The 22,529-nt window shown below is 37.6% G+C and overlaps 1 protein-coding gene across 2 annotated transcripts in view; it reads right to left on the bottom strand.

Moving 5' to 3' along the window:
• The window catches only part of B3glct (beta 3-glucosyltransferase), a 124,231-nt gene that overhangs the window by 52,105 nt on the left and 49,597 nt on the right, over positions 1-22,529 (bottom strand). For both annotated transcript variants that reach the window (XM_063232582.1, XM_063232583.1), the window contains exons 5-7: positions 13,922-13,998; positions 13,349-13,460; positions 6,697-6,833 (exon numbers count right to left, since the gene is read on the bottom strand). In XM_063232582.1, the coding sequence (XP_063088652.1) occupies positions 6,697-6,833; positions 13,349-13,460; positions 13,922-13,998 (326 nt within the window). The remainder of the gene's footprint in view (positions 1-6,696; positions 6,834-13,348; positions 13,461-13,921; positions 13,999-22,529) is intronic.

Below are 22,529 nucleotides of genomic sequence, written 5' to 3'. Positions count from 1 at the left end.
AGCTCTGCCCCTGACTACGCAGTTCTGACATATGAAAGATTTAGTTGCTTCTTCAAATCAATAACAGGAAAACTTCCAAGCTAATTTTTCTAGTACCGCATAGGAATCAATGAACAGAGCAAGATATTAACCAAGGAAAACCAGGTAAGGCTTGCTAATAGAAGAACAATGAAAAAAAACAGTAAGTTTTCTGTAATTACACATATTTAAAGAAATCATCTTGTTGGAAATTAACTAGAGTGTCTCCAAAGGTACAAGCTTTCTGTAAAATAATGCAGACAGATCAACAGGGAATGTTAGATGATCATGTGGGTCTCTTGCTGGAAATGTTGAGCAGTGGACAGTGTTCAGTGCACCGACATGGTACTACTAGACCACATGGGACTTTAGGTGGGAAATAGTCTAAGAAAGTGTAAGTTGGGAAATGAGTTTTAATTATCCAGTTTGTCATGGTGACTTGGACAGTTTGTCATGGTTACTTGGCTACACTTAAATAACTGCAAGTTGTTAACTTGCCTCAGAAGTGGATATTAAGTCAAAGAAATTAAACAGAAAGAATCAACATCCTGTGGTGAGCAATGTTCCTGTGTGTACAATGCAGATTCCTCTTCTTTAAATAGATTCTGATTTTGATTAAATACCGAGTCCAACAATTAAACAGGCTCCAAGGTCACAGCATGATTAGGTAGGACCAATCAAACCACTGAAATTCCCTGGCAACTGTAGGGTTGGTAAAATGCCTTAAATTGGCCCAACCACACAGGATAAGCACTTACTTTCCTTGGAGGGAGATATTCTTTGTTATTGGACATAAATAGGAAACATGTAGCCATTATTAGACAATGAAACCACAAAAGGAACCAGATTTAGAACTGATGCTATGCACTACAGGCAGGAGAAACAGAGAAAATCTGGGTCCTTAAAGACACTGCTACACTTCTATCAACCAACCAGATTCTGCCTCCAATTATAGCAGTAACACTTCCTTAATCAAGGTCAGCTCTTCCTGTTGCTTGCATCTAAAACTGAACTGATACAGATCCTAATAACAGGAAGAAACAGTGAGCACATTAGTTTTGAAACTGGGAGGAGCAAACTTGGAAGATTCAATCTAGCAGTTAATAGGGATAATTTTATGCCTTCCTTTAATTTAAGTGTAATACCGACTTTTTACAGTAAATGTAAGAATCTCCCATTAGAAAATCATTTTAAAATATATCTTGGCCACAAAATAGATACCATGTTGGATGGCTTGTATTATTTTATTTGATTATTTGTCTGCACCAGGAAATAAAAAGACATATGGCCTAAGATAACTAGACCCTGAAGTTTATTACCATGGTACAGTCTATATTTGTACTTTATTTTTGTTGTCAGGTGAAAGGGAGGAGAGATAAGGTAGTAACACAAACATTCTACAGAAGTAAGGTATTAATTAACTACAAACATTCTACAGATTTTGGTCACTGAACAGTGCTATAAAACAGATAAAATTAAATTCAGGTTATCTAGTGTCTCATTCTCCTACAATACACCTTTGACTTAAGAACTCAATTCATTCATGAGGGTGGGCTGTAACTCAAGTTGGTTGCTAAGACTATTTTTCCCTAAGATATATTGGAAATCCCCATAATGCATTCTGAGCCTCCCAAAGCATCTCTTGACTAATCTTTTCATAATAAAAAAGGGTTATATAATGTGCATAATTTACCAGAAACACAATAATTTTCCTAGTATATTCACCAAAAAGTTATAAAGTGTGCCTAGTTTACCAGAAACAGTTTCCTACTGTACTCACCATTCAGGTGGACAGCTTTGGCTTGCAGGAAGGGAGGATGGAATGGGAGGTGGTTAGTGTTGGAAGGAGAGTCCCCTTCCATGAGAACATCGGGGATCCGGCTCTCTGGTGTCCTCTCTCCCCTTGGGAGAGTCTGCAGCCCATCAGGACCTACATCTGGCTCACAGAGCCTCAACCTTTTCCGAACTAAAAGCTGGTCTAAAGTTGCCTGTTTCTGTCTTTTTTGTAACACTCTTCTGCAGTATGACATGACACTGTCACTAAACAAGTGAATGCAATGACTGGCTTTTTCTCTCTGTAGGGTCTTCTCTATAAATGTTCGTAGCTCTGTCCATTTTTTTCAGGGTTTCCCATACTTCATAAAAGGACCTTTACTGAACTAACTGTTGGTACTCCTGTTCCTCTTCAGAAAGCTCCTCAGCTGCCATTCTCTGTTGCTCAGCCAAAAGTCAGTAACGTTCCTCTGTAGACAACTCCTCTGCAGGTTTCTCCAACACTCAACATCATCACTGTTACTAGCAAGCATGTGGACTCCGCTGTAGTGACAGTGTCATCAGTGCAGTGTCAACTGAAGGCTCAGGCTCCTCTACATAGCCTTCAGAGTCTCTCCTGTATAATCCTGGCCACACTTTTTTTCTTAGAGACGCACTGGTCCAGGATTTTTCAACTAATTCTACACAGAACAGGATGCTGTAATGTTCCTTCCAGGGCTCTGTAAGGGTTAAATCCATATCTCAAAACCCTCTGGAAGCACTTCAGGAACAGTTCCTTGGGATATGGCTTCTTAAAGTTAGCTATAACCTGTGGTCCATAGTCTGCAGTAGAGGAGTTGTATGAGGTAGAAGGAACTCAACTGAGAGAGACGGGAATTCTTCACCAATGCCTCTCTGAAATCTCACGGATGAGCAGGAGCACTATGCATGATGAGGAGAGCCTTGATTGCTAAACCTCTGTCCTCTAGATATTTCTTAACAGTAGGACAGAAAGCCTCCCTGATCCACTCAAGAAAAAAGTATTCTTATTACCCAGATCTTTTGCCTTTAGGTCTCCACATGTCCTCTGGCCTATTATTCATGACTTTATGTTTTCTGAAATCACAAAGGGCTCTCACAGTGATAAACTAAGAAAGGCTTTATCTTGAGGTCACCACTCACACTGGCAGATAGCAATAAGGCTGGCGTCTCCTTCACAGGCTTGTACAGGCCTGGCATTTTCTCCTCTAGCTGAGTAATGTATGTTCTCGTAAGCATTGTCTTCTTCCAGAAAAGACCAATTTCATTACAGCAGAAAATCTGATAAGAGCAAAATCCACTTCTCTGTGCCATCGTTTCAAAGCGGTGTATGTAATTTTCAGCAGCCCTTTTATCAGCACTGGCTGCTTCATCAAGCTAGTTATACTAAAAACTCCCGTTCTCACTTTAAAACTTTGAAACTAGTCCTTACCACCACAGAGTGTTACACCATTATCACTCATTGATGCATAATCCTTTATGAGATCTGCATTTATAGCCCTAGTTTTTCCACAAATCATAGGCTCAGATAGGCTATAACCTGCCATCTGCCTTTCATTTATACACACTAATAAAGACTTTCTACTTCACCTACCACAGTTCATTGTGACTCACTAATCTGAGTAACACATTTAGCAACACTAGCTTCCTTATATAAATCTTTTCTCTGTAAGGTTGTCAAGATGGTGCATTCCCACATGCTGTACATATTAGCAAGATGGGTCACACAAATGCCACTCTCATGTTCTCCACAGTTTCTTTTCTCTTAGATTGTGATTTGTTTATTTACCTTCACTCCCTTCCTTAGCTTCTTTTCTAGCTTTCTTGGGGCCATCTGGATAGCACTAATGGTAGTGATGACATAAATCACTGACCAAAGTCACATGCACAAACCCATGCATCTGGGCTCAGACTGATGCCTATGTATGCCTTTCTGGCATCACAAGTCTTAGTGTACAACTGCATAAGCTGCCATCATTCAAATCTTAACACAAGACTTTGGTTGTAAATTAAACCTAAAAGTTCAGTCATAACCCAAGTGGTTCATATGTCCTCACATAGTTGTAACTTAAGGGTCCATTGTATCATGTCAAAATGATGGTAGAAGTGCTCAGAATTTCCTGAATTTCACACCATACTGTCATGATCTGAGTGTTTGTATCCCCTAAAATTCACATGCTGAAATCTAACCACCAAGATGTCCTAAGGAGGTTGAGCTCTGGGCTTCTGAAGATGATTAGGTCATGGAGGTGTAGCCTTCATGAATGGGATTAGTGTCAAATGGGAGCCCCAAGTCAGGGCTGTGGGTGTAGGTCAATGGTACAGCCCTTACCTACCATGAACAAAGCCTATGGTTGAAGCCTGAGAACTACAACAAACGAACAACAACCAAAAATCTCAGAGAAGCAGCAGCCACGTGGAAACTTTTCCCAAGGAAACTCCACCTAGGTATTTCCATGCTATGAAGCAAAGTAAAGCACACGAGGAAGAACTAGGAGAGCCTCCAGCCACAGCTGGAAAAAATCTTAAGAGGACAAGGAATAGGGACTCAGTCGAGCATGTGAAGCTCAGAGCTTCTGTTCTGTAAGTCTGGACTAAACAAAGGAAGCTGAACTGTGCCCCAGATACAAAACTGCTGGACAAAGCAATAAAAAGTGTGTATCCTGAAAACTCCTGGCCTTCAAGTTGCTACACACCAAAGCTGGTCCTTTGAGAATAAACAACCTTGGCTGCTGAAAGGTAAAGCACATTATCCTCTTGCCTGGGGAAAGCAAAGTCAGCAAACCAGTGGAGGATGAGAGGGAACGGCAACTATCTCTGTCTGTCTTCCCGACCCTTCTTCCCTAATCCTTCCAAGAACAGACGGGAAACTGCAGATGACTACAGGGGTACTTGATCTAGGCTGGGAAAGAGAGTCCTTGCAAATTAAAACCACAATGAGATAGTATCTCCTTTACATACGAATGGCTATTGCCAAAAGATAAAAAACAAGAAGTGCTGGTGAGGATGTAGGAAAAAAGGAACCATGCTCACTGTTGGTGGACACGTACCTTAGAACAGCATGAAAAACAACACGGCAAGGCCTCAAAAAATTAGAAAGAAAACTACCAGATGATCCAGCCACCCTGCTGCAGGCTACCTCTACACAAGGGAAATGATATCAAGTATGTTGAAGAGACATCTGCACTGTCATGTTGGCCACGGCACTATTCACAATAGACAAAAAATAGGAACAACCTAAATGCCTATCAACTGACGAATGGATAAAGGAACATGGTATGTTTATAGCATGGAATGTTACTAAGCAATTAAAAAATAGAAAGAATGAAATATTTCCATTTGCAACAACATGGCTGGAATTAGAAATCATTATGCCAAATGAAATAAGCCAGGCACCAAAAGAAAAGGACAAGTACTTCATGATTTCACTCAAAATGTGGAATCCGGTCTTGAAGACACCTGGGGTAGGGCATGCCTGTAACTCTAGCACCTAAGACACTCAACCAGGAGGACTGCCATGATCAGTATGGACTACATAGTAAGTTTAAAGCCAGCCTGGAACACGCAACAAGACCTTTAAAAAGAAAAGTTGGTCTCATCAAAGTTGAAAGTACAATGGTGGTGACAAGAGGCTGAGGAAAGAAGACGGGAGGGAGGCTGGAAAGTGGGTACTAAGTTACAGTTAGACAGGAGGAAGAAGTTCTGATCTGACTATGTGGAACAGCGATTATAGGTAATCACGTACTGCATTTTGAAAAGCTAAAAAATGCACTTTGGATGATTCACCATAAATGAGAAGACAGATAAGAGATAGATGCATGTAACTTGCTTCATAGAGCATATATTGGATATATATATATCAAACCATCACACTGTATCTTATTAATATATATAATTTTATGTATTGATGAATCTGTTATAAATAAATTTTAAAAAGTACAGATTTTTGCTGTTGTTTCCGATAGTGAGTTTGTTTGTTCTTTGTGGTGCTAGAAGCAGAATGTATGGCCCCACGTGCTAGGCAAGCACCGCAGCACTGAGCCACCCTCAGTGGTTGTGCTGTGGAGGGCTGCAAAGATTTCACACCGGGAAGGAGGACATTACACTGCACCGACTTTCCACTGTGAAGGTGATGGGGAAGAACTTTTAGCCGGCCATGAATGACAAGGTATCTTTTGCCACATTTTTCAAGCTCCAAACCCTGGAAACTGGATATTTAATGTGAAATTATATCTGAAGATGCAAACATCACCAGTGTTTTATCAGCTTTTCATTCTCCAATGGACAAAAATATATAATCTGAAGAATTCAAACTAAAAACGGCCTGTCAACAACTACATATCTCCTGAATTACAACTTAATCATCTTCACTCTCCACCTCTAAGACAGCATCACTACGGCTCTGCTGTGTGAAACGATTACCTCTAGTGTCTTTCACCAGCCTTGTCTCCTGCCTAGCCAGGGTACGGACACACATACATGATTAACGATCAGCTCTCAACCCCAGCACATTACTGATCCATCTTCTTATTGGGGATCAAAGATACAGCAATAACAAACCAGGTCCCTTCACAACGATGATATTTGCGCAGTTCTCAAAGGACTTACCTGTTCTCCCTTAGTCTCACAACTTATTACTTGCCTTATTTTGCAAGTGAGGAAGAGGAAGGAGAAATAGAATTGAGTGATGTGTCTGAGGGACAAGTGACAGAGCTGAAGCCAACCCTCATGGGTCTGGCTCCTGGTCACCTTGTTCCATTCTATCACGCAATGCCTAAGGCTGAAAACCTCATTTGTGATTCTGAGATCCATCACTAACAGAACTCAGCGGAATAAAAGTTGATCCACCAAAAAAAAAAAAAAAAACCTCTTAATAAAAATTCTTACTTGTTAACAAGCGGAATACTCAGGGCCCAGCCAGCAGCAAAATCTGGATATTTAAAAGCCGTAGGATTTTCAGAAAAGGCATAATGGTGAATTATTGTAGATTCTTCATCATGCAACGCTTTGCCTAAAAACCATTCCTATTAAATAAAAACATAAAATATCACTTTTAAAAAAAGCCATTTTATATAAGTCCAAAAACACAGTCAAAGCATTACTTTTAATTAGTTACATCTTGGGTGATAACATACAAACTATGTATTTCTACAGCATTTGAAAAACACAATCAGGATAATATATCCTAATATATACATATATGAAAATAAGTCAGATTATCAATATGAATACCATATTAATCATCGTTATACCATAAATGCAAAAAAGTTGCATATTCTAGACTATTCCATATAAAAATACTACTAAAGCAAAGAAAGCCATGATTCTTTATGTTCCACTTAGGTTTGCATAGCAAAATTTGAAAAATTCCTTAAGAATCAGTACCTGTTTCATTTATTCATTTATTCATTTGGTTAGTATTCACTGAGAATTTACTACACAAGGCAGAAACATAGCTTACATTGTACAAGGAGATGGAAATTTAGTAAGTAAATACAGTAACTGGGGGATATCTTAGAGGGAAACCTCTTACAATGTATCAAATGAAAGATAAAATAATATCAAGAGGCCAACTGTGTAAAAATCTTAGGATGAGCAATTGAGATGGTAAATGCAAAGTCCCTAAGGCAGAAGGAAGCTTAATACATTAAATGAAAACAGAAATCTAAGTGTTTAGCACAGAGTGGGATTGGGAAGCGTACGAAAGAGGAGACAGGCAAGGGCAAGTTTTTTGTGTCAAAGGGAAGAAATACAGACTCAATTCTAAGTGCATCGAAAGACCTCCACGTCTGGCCACAACAGAAGAGCCTGCATCAGATCTACTTCCACTAAAAACAAGCTTATATGCTGGAAAATTGGCCAAATAAATTACTGAAGACATCAGAAAACACCACAGGCAGACAAGGACATGCAGATTGGTGGCCTCTTTCTTTAAGGAGTTTGCCAGTTCCCCAGCTGTGAATACGAGGCAGTAAAAAGTAGTAGCTGAGAATCCCTGCAGTCTCCCTGGACAGAGGAGACAGAGGGCATTTAAGGTGTCCTAGAGAAGTGAGCCCAAAATTCAGATGCAATCTCCCCTTAAATATCTCAGCAGCACAAAAACCAAGAGGAAAAGACAAGAACTAAGCAGAAAGCAGCAGAAGCAGGCAGGCTAAAAAACTAAGCAAAGCTCTTAGGTTATCTTGTGGTACTGGGGCTGTGATGTTGGAGTTAAGGGTCTCCCAGAGCCCTAAGAGTAACAACAGTCTGTAAACAGACCTAAACCAGGTCCAAAATGCAGAATGCTACATCCTCTATAAAAAGGTGCTATCATCTCATCCACGGACTCCTTAATTTTTCACATAAAATATTTGAAATTTAGTCAAAAACTACCAGGCAAAGCAGTAAGTAAGATGAGGTCAAAGTCAAAAAGAGAAGGTAAAAAATAGGACGCACAGCTAAATAACACTTTACAGTCACCAAACAAAACTTTTAAATAATTATGATTAATATGCTTAAGAAAACAAATGAAGACCATTCAAGGGCCATAGCAAAAAGTCAGCCGCTTCTTGTGAATTGGTGCCATGTGTGGGCCACAGGGAGGACAACCAGACGCCAGCCCCTCAAGAAGAGCCAAGGCTCCCCACCCCTGGGAGCAACAGTTTTCATTGACTTTGCAGGTCTAAAGCTGGTAATCTGATCATCTATTACAGGATAACAATACACAGTATAGCACCTATGGGGGATCTCCTTCTGAAAGTGCTAGCCATTGTTAATTCCCTATTATATTATTTTAATCTGTATCATTTTCATTGTTTTGTTTGGCTTGACTTTATTCTGTTTTGCCTTGTTTCATTTTATTATATCTGATGGCATGGGCAGCTGTTTCAAAGATAACAAAATATGTTACAGTGGCTATTTTGGATTTGCTAGTGTCTTGTTTTGAAGTACTGTATTGCATTCATTGGTTTGTTTTTATTGGTTCTATTTTGTTCTGTTTTATTTGATTTTCCTGTGTCTGATGGTATGGACAGCTATTCTGAGGACAACATGAAATATGGTAGCCACTGTTGATTTATTATCTTGCTTTGAAACCCAGTATCATTCTGTTTTGTTTTGATTGGTTTTATTGTTTTATTTTGCTTGATTTTATTCTCTTTAAAATAAAGTTAAAAAAGCAAATAAATGAAAAGATGGAGAACTATACAAGAGAACTAGAATTTACAAAGAAGAGTCTGGTAGAAATTCTAAAACTGAATAAATCCAACAGAATTCAAGGAGATACTAAACACAATGGAAGAGAAGATTAGCGAGATGAAAGACAGGTCAGTAAAAAATATCCAGGTTTGATACACAAAAACGGAAAAGATGGGATAATAAAGAAAAGGTCTCAGCACAATATAAGATACAAAGGAAAGGTTGATAATACATGAAATTGAAAACCAACAGTAAGAGAAGAGATAGGATGGAATTAAAGCAACAGCTGAAGAAATTTAGAATTTCTAAAACAAAAATTTCTTGAATTATAGATTCAAGAAGCCCTATAATCAGGACACACAAAAGCCCTATGATGAGGATATACAAAAGCAAACCACATACAAATATTCAAAGGAACAAAAATATGATACAAAATTGGCTCTTTAATAGAAATAATGGAAAGTAAAGACAATGGTACATCATCTTTACAGTAAAGGAAGAAAACTACCGCCAACCCAGAATGCTACATCAAGTGGAAATATTTTTGGTGGAACGGGAAGCCACTGAAAGGTTCTGAGCAGCAGAGTGGCAGGATCTGAATTAGACAGAGACTAGATTATCAGGCTGCAAGAGCAGAAACCAGAAGAACAGGCAAAGGGACCTGTTACAGTCAAGGTGACAGATGATGGTAGCCTTGAGCAAAGCAGCAGCACTAAATATGGAGACAAGCTGGATTAGAGAGGTATTTTGAAAGTAGACCTATTGGAAAGGTCAACCTATAGATGAAAGGAAAAGCCACAAGTCCTACAGGTTTTATACGAGTGGCTGAAGGGACCCTGATGTCAATTCTGAGATGAGGAGGGCGAAAGATGAAAGAATTTTAGGAGGACATCAACAGCGCAGTTTGGAACTGTCAAATCTGAGATTCCTAGACAAGCGGGGGTCTTTAGTGGGCAGTCCGTTACAGGAAAGATGTGTGCTGGCTCACTTCTTCACTTCCCTTAGACTCCGCAGTGTGACATCAGTGAGGTACTCCTTAACCTTCTATGCAGACCATAAGCCCTCTCCCAATCTATTTTAGTTACTGTCTAGTCTGCATTATTTTTCTCCATAGCTCTTGTTACAATCTGATAGGTCAGTATGTATTAGAATTTCTGCTTATTCTCTACCTCCCTGAAACAAGAGTATCATGTCCTCGAGGGTACAGATGTTGTCCATTTTGTTCACTACTGTCTTTTGCAGGATATCTAACATATATGGGTACTTAAAAGCTTTTTGTTAAGTGGAGCAAGCCCCAGAAACACTGAAGAAACTAAAATATGTAATCAAGTTTAAATCAAGTACCCTGCCAGGGGTTTAGCTCAGCAGCATAAGTACCTGCTTGGCAAACGCGAGATCCTGAGTTTGATCCCCGGCACCAAATAAATAAATAAAGTACCCTGAGTTCTAAATGTTTTGTGTATTTTCTCTTACCAAACAAACACCACACTTCTCTATTCCTAACCAGTACATAAAGGCAAGAGGAGACAGTACTTAAGTACTCAAGTATTTTTAGGATTTACTGTACTGTGGTTAAATCCTAAATAACTGCCAGGGGTCTAGCTCTTGGTCGGTTCAGCAATATGACATAACAGAACATGAGCAGGAGCTATTAACACGACTATGTTTAGATTCACAGATCCCTGGAGTGACTTTCTGCTTGATACTTTGCCTATGGCTACATTAAGTCACTACCAGGTAAGAAGAATGGCTAACATCAAGGCAGTGACCTCAGCCTGAGAAAGAAATTTAACAGCTTTTCAAAAACAAACATCAATAATACAGCTCTTCGTCAAATTACTAAATCTTAACATGAAAATCACTCCATTTAACATACCATACCAGTATAGCTTTATATGAAGACAATAAATACTCCAACATATTTTAACAAGTTTCTTACTAATCTTTCATTATTAAAACTTCCATTCCAGACATAATTTTATGTAAAATACATTGTTACATTTCATCTCCTAACTGCAATTCAGCTATTATAAAGTATTAGTTTTCAATATTTCAATTATAAGTATTATAAAGTATTAGTTTTCAATATTTCAATTAATTTCCAATATTTTGTGCAAGTTATAAAGTATTTTAGGGAGGAAATTAACACATCATCTTTGGAAAGAGCTATATCCCCTATCTTTTTAAAAGACTTCCTTAATGGCTTCATGAAAAGGACAATTATAATCAAGATAAATTTTAAGAATAATGCTGACCGAGTTCACTACTAGTATCTTAGAATTGCACAGGTAAATAATAACCAGCATCTGTGTTTCACTTCTATTAAGAATAAATAAAGAGGTCAACACACTTCATTAAAAACACATACATTAGTGGGGAAAAAAAGAAAGACTTCAAACAAGATAGGCAAGTTTATAGAAATCACCTAGGAAAGTATTTTAACAAAGATCATTTTTACATTTCAAATACTGTATAAAAAGTATAAATTTGCATTTGTAAGAATGAAACAAAAAAAGAAAGAAAGATATTGGAAAAATTAGAAAAAAAAAGAATCAAGTTATATCTCATACAAGTATCTAAAATGTACCAATAAACTTAATTTTTTAAAAATGAGAATTACATAAGCTATATAACCCCTAACACACTAATAATTAGTGTTTAATGGGGTTTATTTGGGTCAATATCAAAACCAGGTACACTTTATGCTTTTTTCCTAAGATTTCAAGTAGTAAGGAGAAATCACACGGGTTTGAGCTAACCTCAATATTATGTAATCTTTATTCCTCAGTGCTAGTTTCAAAAGAAATACAGCATCCTAAATTTTCTTCCACATAGCAGAGTTCAGAAAAGAGGAGAAAAAGTCTCATTTTACCTCTGTTCTGTACTTGCTTTTCATGAACTTGCTTTGAACTTTTACATTTATCATTCCAATTTTCATTAAAAAGCACATGAGTCACCATCTCCTATACAGAATTAGAGCCATGGATAACGGAAAAATAATCTCCAGGTGAAACGAACACTAGGAGGAGGCTGAAACTCCTACGTCCTAAAAAGACTTGGGAGTTTTTCTCAAGTCAAAAAGAAACATAAAAGTTTAATAAATGGTTTACATAAAACACGGCAGCAAAGAACACAGATGCTGGTTAACATCATCTGAAAAGGCTAAATGAAACAGGTTCATAATTCTTCTCTTGTTTGGAGACACTATATTTTTTTCATTTCATGATCATCTCATCCTATTATATCTGAACCTTTCCAGAAATCCAAAGCAGAAAGAGAAATCATGATGGACCCTTTCCAGCACTAAAAGATCACCAAAATGAGTGGCAGTTATTAAAGTAACAAACTGTCCGGTATTTGAAAAATGGCTGTTGCCCAACTTTCACATTTATAACACACAAGCAGGCACGCAGAGCTTGCTGTCACCTGACACTTACTAAACCCCACTCATTTCTAGAGCAGGTACCTGGTTAGTGCAGGCCCACCTGTGTTTATATCAAGTCTAAAGGATCATGAAATGACCAGGTTCCATCAGGGCTTCTAGAAGAAAACTGAATTAGTCTGATTGACTCTTGCTGTTATTTTCAAGGCAGCTCTCTAAGCATACTGAGTCTCTGAATGTAGCGTAGAAGGAATAATGGTAATTCAGAGGCTGTAATCACTCACAAATACTCACTGACCACCTCTTAAGTTTAGACATTCTTTGCAAGGCTGAGGATTTAGAGGCAAATACCGTTTAGTTGCTATGTCAAATCTGCACAAAAAAAGACTTGAAAAAACGAGTACAATAGTAAACTTCATTGAGTACCTCTATGGCAAACAGCAGCCCTTCTCCTGTACATTGCTTTTCAGGGTTTCTTTTCCCTGCTACAGCCGCGTTCCTCTCCTGCTCATTCTACTCCTTACAGCATTCAGACTAAGTGTTATTTGCATCTTACCCTCCCATATGAGGTTCAATGTCTCTGTGAAATTCTTTTAACAACATCTAACGTGTCCATTACTACAGATGAGTCAGTTTAAACTTTCATTGATTCTCTAACCACCCATCATCCTTGATGTCCTGCACCACCCATGCACTAGGATCCCTGTCCGCTCTGCCCTAGTGCCTGGCAGGCATAGCTTTTTAAATCTCTGAAACTGCTAACACATATAAACATTTTTTTTCATTTAAATGGCTCATTACATATGCATTCTTTGTAAGTTACAAAATTCAAAGAGAATTTTTTAACACAGGTTCCAGACCAAGTATTATTTCCATTTAAATTAAGTGTTTTTACTATTCAAATATCTGTTAATCAAAATTAAATATGCTTTGAAGCAATTGCCCCAAAAGTGAAAGTGCTGATATTAAAGTTGTATTCACCTTAGATGGGTCATATCGTCTGAGTGTTTCTAAGAGTTTTGGAATTTGAATTCTTGTCTCTTCTTCACAGAAGAAAATCCATGATGAATTTCTGCTATATGTTACAGAAAAACTAACAAAAAGAAATATGTTACAGTAATCATTCATGGAAAATGGATTTTTAATAAGATTTAAAACTGTTAGGTAGGAAATTGGTAAAGGAAAACTAGGGAAAGTATTGATAAACAAGAAAATATTTGATCGTTTTTCCTCTATTTTCTTATAGTAATGATGTACAGAACATCTAGAGATCTTAAAGTTCATTCTCTCTGTACACCAGTCCAAAAGACAAATAATTTTCAAATATCAATTTTAACTGTTTCATTTTTTAAGAAAAAAAATACTTAAAAATAAAAATTTTGCATGATTAAGAGTTAATCATCAAGAAACCTGGCTAACAGAGTAATCAAAAGAGTAAGACTCAAATTTATTCACTTACAGAGTGAGGAAACCCACACCCTCTACATAAGAACACTAGTGCGCACAGGAGAACTGAGGTTGCGATGTTAGTAACTCTAAGGGAAACACACATACTGTGGTAACAGTGGAAGTATGGTCCAGGCACCTTCCTGCTTAGCCAGCTGGTGAAGGAGGAGCACTCTGGGGAGTTCCTACAAACAAAATCATCATAAAGAGAGGTGAGAACACACATGGCTATTGCACTGAATCAAATGGCATAGCTATGTCTAGAGAGCTGGCTTGTTGCTCCCCCTGTCATTCTTGTCTTTTTGACACGGTCTCACTCTGCAGTTCAGGCTGGACTTGAGCTCACTGTGTAGCCCAGCCCAGTCTTGAATGTGCAATGATTCTCCTGCCTCAGCTTCCCAAATGCTGGGATTACAGGCATGCACTAAGCCCAGCTCATATCATTCTCGTTTATCTAGTTTGTGTCAGGAGTCTCTGCAAGTGAAGTACGTTGGCTGCATCCACACAACTTCCCCAGCATCCAGGGTACCTCGCATTGCTCAAGACCTACAGAGAAGGTTTGCATTAGAACCAGGAACCACTCAGAAATTTTCAGATTGGCAAAGGTGACTGAAAGGAAGGAGTCCAAGGCGAGTCAGGGAGTCAAAGACACAAAACCAGTATTGTATTTAACAGTATATGTAAACCATGTTAAATAAACTCTTTAGCTAAACAAAAAAGTATAATATTGAATCTATTTTATGTGGGAAAAAATTGCTTAAAATGCTCTAAAAAAGGATCTGGATAAAAGATGGCAGATAGATAACAGCAGCTACAGTGGCTCTCTGAGATAGCCAGCTTAGATTCCAGAATGGTGCAGTGTGGGGAGTCCTAAGCAGAGGGAGGTATACCCTGCTGACCCAGGAATGAACTAAGCTGAGGGAAACCCATTGGAAATGCAGTCGGGGTGCTACGATTGGAACAGCTAAAGTCTCGGTGCCGCCGCTTGAACTCATAGATTGAATTTGCTGCCACTGATGCACCTGAAGTGGCACAGCCAGGACAGCTCGCTAGTTTCAACTCATTGGAGATGTGAACGCTCTGAGAGCGGGAATCGGTGAAACGAATTGAGAACAGAACCGGTGGGGAACCCTGCATTGACCTGTGGTGAGTGAGAAAAACAGGGACCCTTCCATAGACAAAGAGGCTCCAAAGTGGACATTCTGGGATTGGACACACTGACTGGAACAAGGCACTGCAGTGACTTCAGTCACATGTTCCCCTCTCACGCAGGAATGGTGGGGAGTGCTTGACCTGGGTGACGCCACAGACTGAGGCCCAGTAGGCTAGCCCAAATCAAGTCCCTGCACCTGGCAGTGCACCCTAATGCAGTAAAGCCTTAGTAGATTAACCTGGAGAGGCAGGCCCAGCATAGCCTGCCAAGGTCTGTACCTCCTAGTACATGCAGTGGGTGGGAACACCTAGTCAGCACACTTCAGACAAACTGAAACCAACGAAGAAAGAAACTGGGCCTCCTATATATACCTGTATGGAATGAACAAAAAAATATGAGAAGAGAAGGCAACAAGAAAGGGTCCTTGGTCCCACCCAAATTCTGAGAACACTGATCCAGGAAAGGTAAATGCAAAGGAGAATGAGGACACAAAACATGCAATATCAGGCATGACACCAAGAGACATAAAGCAATATCTTCAGGACCTCATAGACAAGTTCAAAAGTGAAGTATTTAACCAAGTAAAGCAAGATATAAGTAGAATAGTTAAAGAAATGCTAAGCACCTCCCAAGAAAAAACAGATGGTGGAATGGAAGAACAGAAAAAAATGGGAGAATTGTTTGATGGAGAAAATAGAGAAAACATAGAAGACGTGAAGCAGGTTCAAAGAGATTACCAGGAAACTAAAAACTCTATTGAAAGCTGGCATAACAGCTTGAAAGAAACTAAGGATAGATTATCTGAACTGGAGGACAGGTTTGCAATATGGGAACATGAAAGGAAAACTTCTTAAAAATAACAAGGAAACAAGCAGTAACAATACAAAGGCTAGAAGATAACAAGAGGATCTATAACTTAAGAACAGATAGCAGCAGCTACGGAGGCTCTCTGAAAGACCCAGCTTAGAATTCAGGAATGGTGCAGAGTAAGGAATCATAAGCAAGAGGAGATATGCCCTGCTGACCCAAGAACGAACTGGGCTGAGAGAAAACAACTGGGAATGCAATCGTGGAGCTGTAACAGGAACAGAAAAGCCTCAGTGTGGAAGCTGGAGCCCGCACCATTGGAAGCTGTGGTTTAGGTTTCCTGCTGCTGCTGTTGCGTCTACATTGGATCGGCAGCGAGAGAGACAGGCGAAAGCTCTGAGAACGGGAATCGGTGAATGGAGTTGAAAGCAGGACGGGCGGGGAGCTGTGCATTGACCGTCAGGGAGTGAGAGAAACTGGGACTCTTCCACGGTCTAGAAGACTCTAACAGAGGACATTCTGGGACCAGGCAGACTTGCGGGAACAGGGTGCTATAGTGACTTCAGTCACGTATCCCCCTCTCAAGCGGGAGTGGTGAGCAGTGCCTAGCCTATGTGACGCTGCTGGCTGAGACCCAGTAGGCTAGCACAACCCAGGTCCCAGCACCTGAAGGTAGATTGACCTGGAGGGGCGGGCCCCGCATAGGCTGCCTGGTCTGCAACTTCCTGGTGTGCTATGGTGGGCGGGAACACCTAGCTGGCACAATTCAATCAGACTGTGGCTGACAGGGAAGGAAGCTGGGCCTCCTATATACGCTTGCATATATAAGGAACAAAGAATATGGGAAGAGGCAGCAACAAGAAAGGCTCCTCGGCCCCCAATCCTGAGAAAGAGGCAATAGCAGACACAGCACCAATAGATATAAAGCGCTATCTCCAGAGCCTCATAGACAAGTTCAGGAATGAAGTTATTAATGACCTGAAGCTAGACATAAGCAGAATAGTTAGAGAAACGCTAAGCATCCCCAAGAAAAAGAAGATGGTGGAATGGAAGAACAGAAAAAGAGGGAAGAATGGTTTGATGGAGAAAATAGAGAAAGCATAGAAGACGTGAAGCAGGTTCAAAGAGATTACCAGGAAACTAAAAACTCTATTGAAAGCTGGCATAACAGTTTGAAAGAAACTAAAGCCAGATTATCTGAACTGGAGGGCAGATTTGTAATATGGGAGAATGAAATGAAAAACTTCTTAAAAATAACAAAGAAACAAACAGCAATAATTCAAAGACTAGAAAATGATAAAAGGATCTATAACTTAAGAATTAAGAACATAAAAGAAGAAGTAGGGACACAAACAAATGAACTACAAAACCTACTCACAGAAATAATCCAGGAGAATTTTCCTAATTTAGCAAAAGGTAAAGATACTCAGATGTATGAAGCATACAGCCACCCACAACCCAAACAGAGCAACACCCAGCCATATAATAATTAAAATTCCAGAAATCCAATACAAGAACAGAATATTAAAAGCCATCAGAGACAAGAAACAGATCACTTACAAGGGAACACCCATCAGAATTACAGCAGACCTCTCAGCACAAACCATCAAATCATGAAGAGTGTAGAGGGAAATAATTCAAGCTTTGAAAGATAATAATCTCCAGCCACGATTGATATATCTTGCACAACTATCCCTGGAAATTGATGGAAAAACAAGGTGCTTCCAGGATAAAGAGGAACTAGGGGAATATGCAACCACCAATTCAACTCTACAGAGAATACTGCAGGATATTCTAAAAAAGAAAAATACAAAGAATCCAGAAATAGTGACAGAGAGGCCACAATGAATGGAGCAGAAAACAAAATGAAGAAGACAAACTGACAACTAATGACAGAAAAAAGAGCTCAACAGAAATGAAGCAGAGAAGATTGGATGATAGGACCAGCTATTTTGGAAAAAATGACGTCTTAATAGGTAACACTGATTTAGTATCATCTTGTTTTGAAGTCTCATCAAGCTTTTGTTCTTCTGTCTCCATTGGTCTAAACAGGTTGTATCTTATTGGATTTTATTATATATGATAGTATAAGCAAAAACTTTTATAGACAAGGAGATTATAAAGAAACCATTGTTCATTTTCTGTTAGTTGATTCTAAATACCCTGTAATACTGTCATTCTCTTAAATGGTTTTACATTTTTTGATATATTTGATGCTACGGTATACGAAGTTATACTCAAAGATTTCAAGGAAAGAGACAATATGGTTACTACTTTTATGCTGGGAATATCTTGTGGTGAAACACTATTTTGCTTACATGGTTATGTTTTGATCTGCGCTGTTTTGCTGTTATGCCACTTTTATCTCAATCTCCATTTTATTATTAACTTTTTTATTTTTATCCTTTTAATTAAGGGAAAAATAAATAAAAAATAGCAGGATATATTATAGTAACCCACTTTGACTTTCCATTATCTTGATTTAAAGCCCTGTTTTGCTCTCACCATCTTGTTTTGACTGATGTTCCTCTATTCTGTTTTGCTTGATAGTACCAGGTTCAAAAGTTTAGGCAACAGCTGTGAAGATAGTGGGATTCATTATGACACCCATTCTGGTCGACTATTATCTACTTTTGAAGACCTATAATGTCTCTAATGTTTTGGTTTTGTTGGTTTTGTTCTTTACTGCTTTGTTCAATTTTATTATAACTGATGATATAGGCAATTCTTTTAGAGATAGCGGGAGGCATTATGATAACCATTGTTGATCACCTTGTATTATGCTTTTACATTATCTATTATGTCCACCCTTTTGATTTGACTGTCTTTGTTCTGTTATGTTACATTTGGTTCTACTCTCTTCCAAAAAAGTAATAAGAACTTTGGGAGCAACAAAATCCAAAATGTGTAATTGTCATTGTACAAAAGAGAGGAAAAGAAAGTGCTCTAAACGATATAACTGCATGTATATTTAAGTGTATAAGATAAATAATAATATTACTCAGTTTTGTTGGATCATTGAACAGAACTGTTTGCAGTCTCACTGTTGAAATGTCCACTTTATAAGCTTTAATTTTGTAACTTGAACAATTATTTCTAAGATGACAATAATGTAATCCATTAACTAGTGATTTCCTGTTTATTTTTTTCTGTAAATCTGTGTAATTTGTACCCTTTCTCTGCTTTTTTTTCTTTTTGTCCTTAAATAAAATTAAAAAAAAAGAAAGACAATAACCTCCAGACAAGATTGATAGATCCTGCACAATTGTCCCTAGAAATTAATGGAGAAACAAGATGCTTCCAAGATAAGGAGGAACTGGCGGAATTCACAACCACCAATCCAACTCTACAGAGAATACTGCAGGACATTCTAAAAGAGAAAGAAAAGTACTAGGATTCCAGAAACAGTGGCAGAGAGGCCACAATGAATGGAGCAGAAAGCAAAATGAAGAAGACAAACAGACAACTAATGACAGAAAAAGAGCACAACAGAAATGAGGCAGAGAAGGTTGGATATAATTTCTAATATAAATGGCCTAGATACACTAACTTAAGGGGAAAAAGAGAGAATTGCAGGCAGAGTGGATCAAGAGGTAGGGTCCACCAAGAGGCTCTTTATAGGAAATATAATTAGCCTGAAGAAGGTTATATAGATCAAAATCAAATGTGAGAAAATGGAACTCGATGTGATAGGGAACCAGAGAGTAATAGGGGTAACTGGACCAGTATTTATGGATAGGTTGAACAGACAGGCTTTAATAAATGAAGAAATATAACTAGAAATCCAGCCCAGGAGTGAGAAAGTTCGAAAACACTTAGGTAAACAGCAGGTTGCCCCCCCCCCAATATAAAACTGAGAGTGTTGGGGAGATCCAAAAATACACAGTACATCCTGGGAGAGTGAAAGGGGAGGAATAGTCTTTAAAAAAGACAGCAGAAGATATTGCTAATAGTGTATCAGGAATTAAAACCCTTATTACTCACACCACTCTGCTTGGTTGAAACTTGTTCCGTCCCAGTTTGTATATAAGCACTAGATCTGAGGGCACAGACAGCTATCCCAAAAATATCAGGCCATAGCACAGTGGTCATCTTTAATTTCCTATTAACTCAATCCGTATCCCTGTATGACTTATACTGTTGTATCATGACTGATCTTAGTTGAATCTGACTTGTTTGATTGCTGTTTATTATTGACAGATTTTATTCAAAACTGTTAGGTTGATGGTATCAAGTTGAGGAGTATAGACAACCATACTGAAAATGACAGTGATTCACTACAATACCCATTCTGATTTGATTACTACCTGTCTTTGTAGCTCTACCCTATCTACAAAGTTGCATTTCTATTAATTCTGTTATGTACTGATACATTCAATTATACTTTATCTGATGATATAGCCAATTCTGTTGATGATAACAAGAAACAGCACAGTGACCATGGTAGAACTCCTTATACAGTAGTTTTATGTCTTTTTAGTTTTATGTGTCTATAGGAATATGTTTAGTTCTGTCCTGCTTTGTTCTGTTTCTCCCTCTAATATAGAAAGAATAGAAATACATGTTAAGACTCATGCTTGTGTAAAACCTATAAACGGTTTATGAGAACTGATCTTATGACACATGATGAAATGAACAAATACTCTGAAGGAAAGAAAGGGGCCCTGCGGTATCCAGTGCTGATCCCGAGTGTTATGATGTGAAATCCAGCAATATTATTAATCTTTGTTCAGAAAGATTTTAATCTAATAAATTTTGTTAGGTCTCAACATAAATGGGGATATGGATAAATGCGTACATGTCTAAGTGTAAAGGATTGATAGCCATATTACTTAGTTTTTGTTAGAGTGTTGAACAGAACTATTTACAGTCTCTGGTTGAAATCCCATTTATATGTTCCACTTTTGTATCTTGAACAACTATTTGTGGGGGGACAAAATGTATACATCAATTAGTGATTTATTACTGTTTATTTCTTTTCTTTGAAAAGTATGTACTATTTCTGCCTATTTTCTATTTTGTTTTGTTTTTCTTTAAATAATAATTTTAAAATGCTCTAAAAAGTAATAATAGTAAAAATAAATAAAATGTCCTAAAAATATCTTTTAAAGTATATATATATTTTTTAAATTGAGACAGGGTCTCACCATGTAGTATAGGTTGGCCTTGAACTGCCAGTAATCCTCCTGCCTTGGGCTGCCAAGGGCTGGTATTATAGGTACGCACCACCACGTCCAGCTTTTTAAAAGAAGTATTTTAAAACACTCCAGAAATGAAAACCTTTGTCTAAGTACTAGGAATATAATACTTCATTATTCAAGTAATAAAAGGAATAGCACAATGATGAAATTTAAAATTTATAAACACAGAAGAAACTAAGGTTCAGAAACAAGGCACAATTGTGTTTATATAAATATTCACCCATATATACAGAGAGAGGAATCTTTTTAAGGCTATGATTGTTAGCGTTAAAATCCAAGCACTATCTGCTGTATTTCAAATTGTTATGAAAGCATATCATATATAGTATACTTTATCTTCTTTCACTAACAAGCTTTATTATATCCTGACAACTATCATTACAGACATATTTAAGAATAAATGACTAAATATCTGAATACAGAGCACTGATTATAGATTCCACACTGGTCTTAAAGATCACATATATATTTATTATTAAAGAAGATTGATTTTCTTTTATAAATCTTTAGAGTTGAATATCAAAACCTCAATTTTTGTTTTATGTAGTATCTATTTCAATTTCCATGTATAAATATGGAACATAAAAATGTAACAAAGTTAAATAAAACAAACCATGTAGCACATTTAAAAGAAGTTAACCTAAGCCCCATTAGCAGTTACTCAGTACAATACATGTAACTCGGGGCCTTTCCTCTGTCATCTGTGAAATATCTAGTAATTTTCATTATCTTTTAAAAATTGCAATATATACACACATACATATTCATGAAGGGTTACAAAAGTGCACAAGATCATGTAAAGAAAACTAATGACATTGTTATGTGCATAAAATTGAAATCCTTTTGGCTGAACACTAACATAAACTAGATAAGAAAAGAAATAGAGCAAATGCTTTAAAAAATTTTATATAAGATTAAGTGCGGAGTTACAAAGTAGCAATTAAAACTATGATGAACACGTTATAGCAATTAAAATGTCTTTATATTAAAACAAAATAAGCATCATTCCAATAAAAGAAATTCATAAATTAACAGTGATTGAGGGAATTAAAAATTAAAAATATATGGGTCAAGATGATATAATGAGGAGGTATATATTTTAAATACTATTTAGTGTATAATTTTCTTAATTGAAGAAAAATGAATGTATCTGAAGTTTGCTTCTGAGGAAATATTACATAGCTTAGGTATATGTAATACAACAGATATTAAACTCAGGTATTATCTAGCTTCCTCTTACGGCTATAAGAGAACTTTTTGCCAGAAACTAGTAGACATGCTTTAAGTGTAACTTCTGTCACAAAAATAAAAATGCAGCAAGGTTTAGTTAGTGTAAAGAAGTTAAATCTTAGATTGAAAAACTATGGCTTATTAGTAGTATAAAATCATTCCCAGCTTCATTTTTTTCACTTACTAAATTATACAATGAACTTCATATTTGCTTCATTTGTGAACACAAGAATAATAATTAAATTTTTTGACCCTCTATTTCTCAAATAGAAACACTTCAAATGCCTTCCAGATAACAGTCCCCAGAGGTATATAAGTACTCAAA

The sequence above is a fragment of the Cavia porcellus genome, unplaced genomic scaffold, assembly GCF_034190915.1.
Source record: "Cavia porcellus strain 051 isolate PalLab524CR breed Dunkin Hartley unplaced genomic scaffold, mCavPor4.1 scaffold_21, whole genome shotgun sequence".
NCBI lineage: Eukaryota > Metazoa > Chordata > Mammalia > Rodentia > Caviidae > Cavia > Cavia porcellus.
This window is presented reverse-complemented; position numbering and strand designations above follow the sequence as displayed.